Source organism: Watersipora subatra, chromosome 1 (genome assembly GCF_963576615.1).
Source record: "Watersipora subatra chromosome 1, tzWatSuba1.1, whole genome shotgun sequence".
In the NCBI taxonomy this organism is placed as follows: Eukaryota; Metazoa; Bryozoa; class Gymnolaemata; order Cheilostomatida; family Watersiporidae; genus Watersipora; species Watersipora subatra.
This window is the reverse complement of record NC_088708.1, coordinates 52,607,917-52,617,083: the sequence shown is the minus strand read 5'-3', so window position 1 is coordinate 52,617,083 and position 9,167 is coordinate 52,607,917. Positions and strand designations below refer to the sequence as shown.

At 41.2% G+C, this 9,167-nt stretch overlaps 1 protein-coding gene across 1 annotated transcript; it reads right to left on the bottom strand.

Annotated features, from left to right (window-relative positions):
• Positions 1 to 376: 376 nt before the first annotated feature.
• Positions 377 to 2,120, bottom strand: LOC137388784 (uncharacterized). The gene is made up of 3 exons (XM_068075237.1): positions 1,968 to 2,120; positions 1,426 to 1,855; positions 377 to 570 (listed from the first exon to the last, which is right to left on the bottom strand). Exons 1-3 carry the CDS (start codon positions 2,118 to 2,120, stop codon positions 377 to 379), a joined length of 777 nt encoding a protein of 258 aa, XP_067931338.1.
• Positions 2,121 to 9,167: the final 7,047 nt, after the last annotated feature.

The window sequence follows — 9,167 nt, the reverse complement described above, 5'->3', positions numbered from 1 at the left end:
TATCTGTTGTCATAGCTTGTCATGCTGTGCTGTAGTTAGAAGGGATTATGGAATGGTCGGCCAGGGATAGGGTTAGGATACTGAAGACTATAGCATTAGTTAAATAGCAGCTGTTTATTTTCTAGTTAGTCTCATTGTGTAGCTTCTCTGTAGGTTGAAATTTTTCTCATTGTCTCGGGGATTCTCGTTCAAGTTGTTAATATAAATGTAAACAAAAACACGTGATACCATCACAACATCTTCCTTTTCCAAGTCTGAATAACATAATCCTGTAGTTTAGTATCATGAGTATAATCCTGTAGTCGAATATTTGAGTATGCATAATAATATGTGGTTAAGTAGGTAAACGTATGTACAACGTTTATTCGTGGAGAGTTTACTCCATGTGGTAGACCTTGTACCGTACAGGTAGGACACCGCTAGTAGCTCGAGCTTCACGCGGCTCATGCTGAGCTGCTGGAGAGACTCTCTGTGAAATCTTGATAATATGATAATCAGGTACTCTAGTTTCGGTCGGAGTATACGATGCGTCTGCCTCATCTAGTGTGGGGTCACCATGAACAGGAAGTGCTGCGTCCGGCATTAGATGCTTTCAGTTTCGTCTTACAATAAATTGGCCATTGTCGACTAAATAGGACCTGGGTGCTTTATGTTTGTCTACAATCATTCCTGGCATCCACTCATCGCCATGGCTAGTCTGGATAAGTGCGCGCAATCCTGGTTCTAGTTCAGGTAAAATTCTGGCATCCCTGTCGTAGTACTCTTTTCAGATACGCTGATTCTCCTGAAGTTGGGTAGCAGCTTCTGCCAGTGATGGTCTTAGTATTTTGGGTGATGATGAGAAGATTGCTCCTGATTGCTCTGTTAAACAGCATATCTGCCGGGCTGAGTGTCAACCCTGTGACAGGAGTCTCTCTGTATAGTAGTAGGGAACGGTAAATATCATCTCTGCTATCTTCACTTTTTTTTAAAAACATTTTTATAGTTTGGACATATCTCTCTGCCATTTCATTGCATTTTGGATAGTGTGGACTTGAGGTTATTATGGCAAAGGACCACTCTGTAGCAAAATTCTACGTGACTTGGCTGCTAAAAGGCATGTTATCAGCAAGAATAGTAACCGGTATGCCATACACGGCGAAGATGGATTTGAGCGACATTATAATATCCTCTGAAGTCTTTTTTCTAAGCAATCTCAACTCAATGAAGTGTGAGTAGCAGTCTGCAGCTACTAAATAACTATTCGAGCGGTACTCTAAGATGTCCATGGCAACTTTGTTCCAAGGAAAACTAGGAATCTCATGTGGTAACAGAGGTTCTTTCAGCTGTCCGTCAGAAAAGCGTGCACAACTAGAACAGCTGGACAATTCATTACTGATATCTGTGGATAATCCAGGCCAAAAAATAATCTTCTGGCACGCTCACGACACTTTTGGATGCCTAAGTGTCCCATATGAAGCCTTTTAAGCAGAGCTTTTCTTTCAGGCTGTGGAATTATTAGTCTGTCCATGACATACATCAGACCTTCATGTTCATATATGTCACTTCTCATAGTCCAGTTTGGCTGTATACAGGCTGGCACTTCGTTTCTCATACTCCAGTTCCAGCCATCTTGTAAGGCAACGCGTAATGCCTGAATCTCTGGATCTTCAGCTTTGGCTCTCTTTATTCTGTTGACTGTGTCATCATCAGCTTCCAGTGCGTGAACCATAACGACTTCATTCTCGAGGTCAGCTTGATCATCAGTGACACATTGTATGTTAGCTCTGGAGTTAGTGTCTGCAATGTATAAATACTTTCCCAGCACGTAGATGAGCTCGGCAATGTCATACCTCTGAAGTCTTAACAGGAGTCTCTGCAAACGAGGGGAAACTTTGTAAAATTCTAGGCACTAAAGGTTTATGATCGGTTTGGATGTAAACTTCACGGCCACATAGATAATTATGAAATCTCTCACATCTAAATACTACAGCTAAGAGTTCCTTGTCTATTTGCGAATAGTTGCACTCGGTCTCGCTCAAACTTTGAGACGCATATGCTACAGGCTTATTATCCTGAAGCAAAACAGCTCCAAGACCGCTTTTAGATGCATCTGCCTGTAAATGGGTTTCTTTGCTCATGTCGAAGTACTGTAACATGGGTTCAGAGGTCAACAAGCGTTTGTTAATCTGAAAACTCTATATTTGCTTCTCTTTCCAGGTCCACTGTCTTTTATATTTCATGAGCACGCGTCATGGTTCAGTGCATGCAGACATGTTGGGAACGTATGATCTGAGGAGGTTGAGGGCTCTTAGGAGTCGTTGGACACCTTCTCGATCAATAGGACAGGGCATTGAATTAATTGCTTCTACTTTCTCCGGATCAGGTCGTAGGCCATCTTTCGAGACAATGTGGCCCAAATATCGCACTTCTGTTTGATTCAATTGAATCTTATTTCTGTTGAATTTTGCGTTTGAATTTTTAGCTTTTTCCAACAGTTGCTTCAGGTTGGTATCATGTTTTTGTTGGGTTTTGCTAGCCACAATGATGTCATCAAAGTAAACCGAAACACCTGGAAGATCACCAAAGATTTGTTCCACCTTTTTCTCAAATACTTCGACACTTGAATGGAGACTGAATGGAAGTTTTTTAGAAACAATATCTTCCAAACGGAGTATTGAAAGTAATCAGTAAACTGATTTTATCGGTCAGGGCTACATGCCAGTATCCATGTTTCATGTCCATGGTTGTATAGTGTTGCATACCCGCAAATCAGATAGCTATGTCTTCTATTGTTAGAATTTTGTGGTGTTCGCGTTTTACAGCTCTGTTTAAATCTTTGGGATCTTAACAAATCTTGACAGAACCGTCTTTCCTTTCCATGCATACCATGCTGCTAACCCAGTTTGTTGGTTTATCTACTTTTTCTACAATACCAGAGCGTTCCATGCTGTCCAGCTTTGTTTTAACCCTGTCAAGCACACTGATGGGCACATGTCGAGCACAGTGGATCACTGGCTTAACATCTTTGTCAACGCATATTTCGTGACTGCCTTCAAGTTTTCCAACGCCGTCAAACACCTTCGGGTAGTCATTTAGCATTGACTTGCTGACTTCATCAACTCTGTGAACGAGATCGAAAGTCTCTGACGCTTCAAGGCCTAGTATTGGGGGAAATCTTCATCAATGACTTCAAAATGTAGTTGATGGCATTTATCCTGGTGCTTGACTTCTAGTTGTACCTGGCCAACATTATAAATATTAGTATGGTTGTATCCATAAAGACAAGCGGTTGTAGGTTTTAGTTCGGCTTTCAGCGACTTTATTGTGTTCAGATTTATGCAGTTCATTTCTGCCCCGGTATCAATTTTGAAAGCTACATCCTTAGATGACTTTCCATGGCTAACTAGCATAGGTAAGATCCAAGATCTTCTCTTAACTTGGCTGGATGTCACGTCTACAGCACCAATGAACAGACTGTTCATCTGATTATCCGCGTCTGTGCTCTCGATGGACAGTACTTTGGTGCTTTTGCAGGCTTTCTCAAAGTGATTTTTATGCCACATTTATTACAGGTCTCTCCATACGCTGGACAGCACCCTTTAACATGACTGTAACCGCAGTAGTTACAATCTGATTTCTCCCGTCGACCTGAACTTTTTGCAGGCTGTTGATGGCTCCTTCTTGGTACTGCTCCTGATGTCTCACTCTGTACAGCTCCTACTGTACGTTTATCTCTATTACCTATCTTTGTCATTTGTTTCTTAGTCATTTCACCAGCTCTTATGTTGTCTGGCGCACTTTGCAGATCAATATTTCTGTCTCTGAGTAATCGCTCCTTGGGTTTATCTTCAGTTAGCCCAAATACAACCTGACACAAAAGCATCTGAACTTTGAAAGTGCCAAACTCACTTTTAGAAGCCTGTGTTCTGAGTCACTTTACAAAGGGATCAATGGGCTCTCCATCATTTTGAACAAGAGACCAGAAAACATACTACTCATAGAGCATGTTACGCCTAGGAATACAGAACTCTTCAAATTTCTCTAGAATATCCGCTAGTACATCCCCACTTTTACCATTTGCTCAAATTGACCATAAATTTCACTAGCTTCCTTGCCAGCTTGGTTTAGTAAGATAGCAACCTGATGCTTGTTAATGCTAACATTTTTAGGTGGGGTGTCCCATCAACAATAGGTTTCAAAATTAGATCAACAGCGAGGAGACAATTTTCCAATGACCTCCATCTTCTCCAATTATCAGACAAATTACCTTCCAAAGAAAGTTCTCCAAGAGCTTTCAAACTCTCCATGATATTCCAAAGTAGACTATAATTTCAGTCCACAGCAACAAGTTAATCAGCAACAGCAATCAATGTAATATTATAATTAGCAAAGTCCCGAATCCTGTGTGTCAATCAAATCAGGGTTCAGAGTTCGATTGCCACTATGATGTGATAACATTTATAAATAATGTTTACCTGAAGTATCGTTTGTTATTTGTTGTCATAGCTTGTCATGCTATGCTGTAGTTATAAGAGATTATAGAATAGTCGACCAAGGATAGGGTTAGGATACTGAAGGCTATAGCATTAGTTAAATAGCAGCTGTTTATTTTCTAGCTAGTCTCATTGTGTAGCTTCTCTGTAGATTGACATTTTTCTCATTGTCTCGGGGATTTTCGTTCAAGTCGTTAATATAAATGTAAACAGAAACACATGATACCATCACAACAAAAACTACTACTACAAACTACGTAAAGCGATATATGAATAAAACCATTATTCAACTTAGTAATGTTGACAGGATTGTCGAAAGCATGGCGTATTACATAAAATTCACTATAGATACAAAATTTTACGCGGCCCAATAGTTCGGCCAAAACTAGACTGTTTTGCACTATCATTTACTTTGGGGGAATCGGTTAGTTTTAGCGGAACTATGTTAGTGATATTTTGCCTGACTACACCTCTGCTATCCTGCACCACCACTGAACGGGGAGTTGTAGGGGAAACTTCGGCGTCTCGCTTCAGGTCTCAAACTTGAACATTTCTACCTGGACTAAGATAAGGCGGGACTACAACACGACATCTTTCACCAAAGTTAGCTTTACACTGAATTAGACTGAGGCACTCTCTGAAACGGACAGCTTCCAGATCAGGCTGTTTGGGAATTAGAACTGAGCGCAGAGAGGGTAATGTTGTGTGACTTTTGCAACTCATTAGCAGTTCAGACGGGGACAAACCATTTTCTAATGGGGAAGACCTGTATGCCATCAGACCCAAATATGGATCTGGCTCTTTCTTGAAGATTTTTTTCATGGACTGGACTGCCCGTTTATTGGCACTGTTTCCTTGTGGATGTTTGGGAGAACTGGTGATATGTGTGAACCTGTATGCCTTAAAAAAAGACTTGAACTCTTCTGCGGCGTACTGGGGGCATTGTCCAAAATTAAAACCTCAGGGACTCCATGGCGGGCAAAAATGCTCTTCATGTTTGAGATCACTTTTGAACTAGTGGTTTCTTCTAACAATGCAACTTCGATGAATCGAGAATGATAATCCACTACCAGCAAATAACATTTGCTATCAAAAAAACAAATCTCTGCCTAGTTTTTCCCAAGGACGGTTGGGGAATTCTGAATAGAGAAGAGGAGCTTGCTGAACATTAGACTCCTTCTTTCACGATTCACACCAGTCCACCACTTCACCTATCTGTTGGCACATGCTAGGCCACCACACTGATTGGGCAGCTCTAGCTCTACACTGTACAATACCAAAATGGCCACTGTGAATTTTTTCAAGGACCGGGATACGCTCAACTTGAGGGATTATGATACAGTCATCAAAACCCAAAACACCATCAACTATAAAAAGCCTAGACCGGCAATCAAAATAGGGACATAGCAAAATCTCATGAGAAGGGAGGTATGTAGGCCAGCCAGACCTCCCATAACTGAGAACGCCGCGTTTGACCTCATCATGCTCTTGTTGAACTTTCAACTCCTATAAACGAGGTGATGAGACAGTGCGATAAATTGCTGACACAGCAAACAACTCAACTTCTTTCATTAGCACAACATCATCTTCACTAATAGAACCAAGAAAAAGTGATAACGCATCGACAATAACGCTATTCTTTCCTGAGATGTGTTCAACACGATAGTGAAGCCTCATGAGATGCATTCGAAACCTCTGGATGCAGGCTGGGTTTTTGTCCAACTCTATGTTGTCCAGTAGTGGGACCAAGGGCTTCCGATCAGTTTTTATCACGACTTTCAGGCCTATGATATAAACTCAAAACTTTTTGCATGCCCAGACAACACCTAAAGCCTCCTGCTCAATAGTGACATACTGTTTCTCAGTTTCACTCAATTCTCGAGAAGCTGCACTGACTAATCGCAACTCTCCATCATCTCGCACTTGAAGCAAGGCAGCACCGATGTCACCTCCAGAGGCGTCTGTGTGTATAACTGTTTCACTTCGTAGGCTATATGGTGCAAGTTCAACTGAGCGATTTACCTCTTGCTTGACACAATTGAACGCTTGCTCCTGAGCTTTATCTCAAGTCTACACAGAATTTGTGTGAAGTAACTCTCGCAACGGAGCACTGAGTTCACCAATCTTGGTGGTGAACTTGCTGAGCTGGTTTGCCATACCTAGGAAACTACCGACATCCTTAACACAGGTTGGTGTGGTAAAACTTTCATTGCCTTGAATAGCCTCAGGGTTAGCGCAAATACCGAAAGCAGATATGCTATGACTGAGAAATTTTAGGCTGCTGCGAGAGCACTTGCACTTATCAAGATTTAGAGTCATACCAGCCTCAATCATCCTACTCAACACAGCGCGAACTCTGGCATCATGCTCAGCAGTGAACTTTTCCCATATGCACACGTCATTCATATGAACTATTACGCTTTTGAGGCCATCCAGAACGGTAGACACCATCTTGGAATACAACTCTGGGCTAGATGACAGACTGAAAGGCAACCGATTTAAAGCAAACCTACCAAATTGAGACAGGAACGTGGCTAACATTTTTGCTTTAGGGGGAATTCGGTAGAAACCATAATTGGCACTAAGGGCAGTAAAGATGGTACTATTTCTGAGTTTGGCAAGAGTTGACTCAATGTGAACTATTGGGTGAACCTCTCGACAGATAGCTTTGTTTAATTCTGTGTAGTCGACACAAGTTCGGACATTTTTGTTGGCTTCAAGGTCAACAACCATAGGGGCACACCAATCGATAGGCTCACTGACAGGGGGCACGACACCTTTAGCAACCATATCAACTTACTCTTGTTTGTCATTAGGCAACAGCGGATAGGGCACAGACCGTGGGGTGTTGATAGCAAAGGGTCTGCATTCAGGCGTAATTCTATGTTTCAACTTACCTGAGAATTGAAAAAGTTTAGGAAACTCACTACAAAATAAATAACGATCAGTGGTATTATAAACAGAGTCTACATCACATTCACAAGTTATCAAACCTAGTTTAATACATGCACTGCGACTAAGTAACGCTTTAGTTTGATTTACAACATACATTGTTTCACTATGATTAACGTTATTGACAAAAAGTACAGCCATAAATGATCCTAGCACTGGTATCTTAACGTTACCCATGCCTACGAACTGTTTCTTTGTTTCTTCGAGGGCTACATGTATGGATACGTCTGCACCGGTGTCCAACTTGAACTGAATGGGCACATCGAGCTTGTCGGCAGAGATGGTTTTTGTCCATACACCCACACTGGTGTCGGTTATTTCACTGAGGAATATATGTTTGTCTTCTTCTACTTGGCTGATATTGGGATCAGATTTAGATCTACACATTTTAGCATTTATAGCATGTTTTTAGCCCATTTCTAACATATTTGGCAGAGCATGTTCTCCTTGTATGCGTAAAATATCCACATCTGTCTCATAGAATGTTATTACTCTGCTCGCTGGCGCTACTACTTGCTAAGTGGTTGCCCCTAGATTTAGATCTGCTGCTGCTTTGAACTCTTAAGACGCGTTGACATTGTCAGATTTGTTTTTTGCAGCTCCACCATGCTCAGCTAAGTCTTTTATGTGTTTGTCCACCCCTTCTGATTGATGAGCCATGTTAACGGCAACTCTTTCTATTAGCTGGCCCACGTTCATCTTTTGGCTTGTTATTGTGACCATCCACTTCATTCCTGTCTCCTGGCAGATCCCCGTCTTTAGGTCCTCATCAACCAGGGGCAATAGACATCAGTATATATAATAGCTTAGTAAAGTATATGAAACCATAATATACATGTGTAAGTGTTACTAAACATAGGATTACGATTGCATCTCACTTTCCTATCACTTCTCGTAACCTCAACATCATCACAAACATTCTGACTGGTAAAGCCAGCTAGAGTGTCTGAGGCAATGTCACATTCTCACTTCGTTTTACCGATTCTTTAACTAGAGTTGGTAGGTCTTCCATATCATCATTCTCTATACTCTCCTTTTCAGGGTAATGTACAAAGAGGTGTTTCCTATTTCTACAGCTCTCATTTTGTCCGAACCGCACTCAATAACTATCAGGAGAGTTATCTTCTCACAGTACAACACCTTTCACCCTTGGGTCTGTAGGTGCCCTAACATAGACCAACTGACCTGGGCTCAGTTTACTTGACAAAGAAACTATATTTCTTACCCCATCTAAATTTTAAACTCTTCATTCGAGAATTCTCTAATTCCTCAAGCCGACCAAAATCGATGTCACTCTTATATGGTATACCCAATATAGACCTTAATGCCATACCAAACATAAGCTCACTAGGGGTAAACCCAGATGGCAGTGGAGTAGTACGATAAGCCATTAACACTCTCTATTTGTCAGCAGTTTTTTCCATAAAGACAACAGTTTTCACAGCGCTTTTGCCATACCATTAGAACAAGGGTATCTATCACTGCGAGTGACTAAAGTAATCCCTGATCTTCCGCAATCTTCCTAAATTCTTTGCTATCCAAGCATCTTCCATTATTTGACTATTATTGTTTGACTATGTTAAGTATGCCAAACCAAAAAAATAATGCTTTAAAACAGTAATTGTTGCTCTAGGTGTTTGTGAGGCCACGGCTATTGCCTATATTCACTTGGAGTGATAACCAACTGCCACTATGAACAAACATTTTTCTAGAACGAATAGATCTGAACCAATAACTTTT

Bases quoted from the DNA above. Each gene is read 5' to 3' on its own strand.
- LOC137388784 (XM_068075237.1), bottom strand. From the start codon at position 2,120: ATGAGCAAAGAAACCCATTTACAGGCAGATGCATCTAAAAGCGGTCTT. The intron at 1,856-1,967 runs GTATTTAGATGT...CCTCGTTTGCAG, and splicing joins ACAAGGAACTCTTAGCTGTA to AGACTCCTGTTAAGACTTCA. The intron at 571-1,425 runs GTGAGCGTGCCA...TGCCGGACGCAG, and splicing joins CTTAGGCATCCAAAAGTGTC to CACTTCCTGTTCATGGTGAC.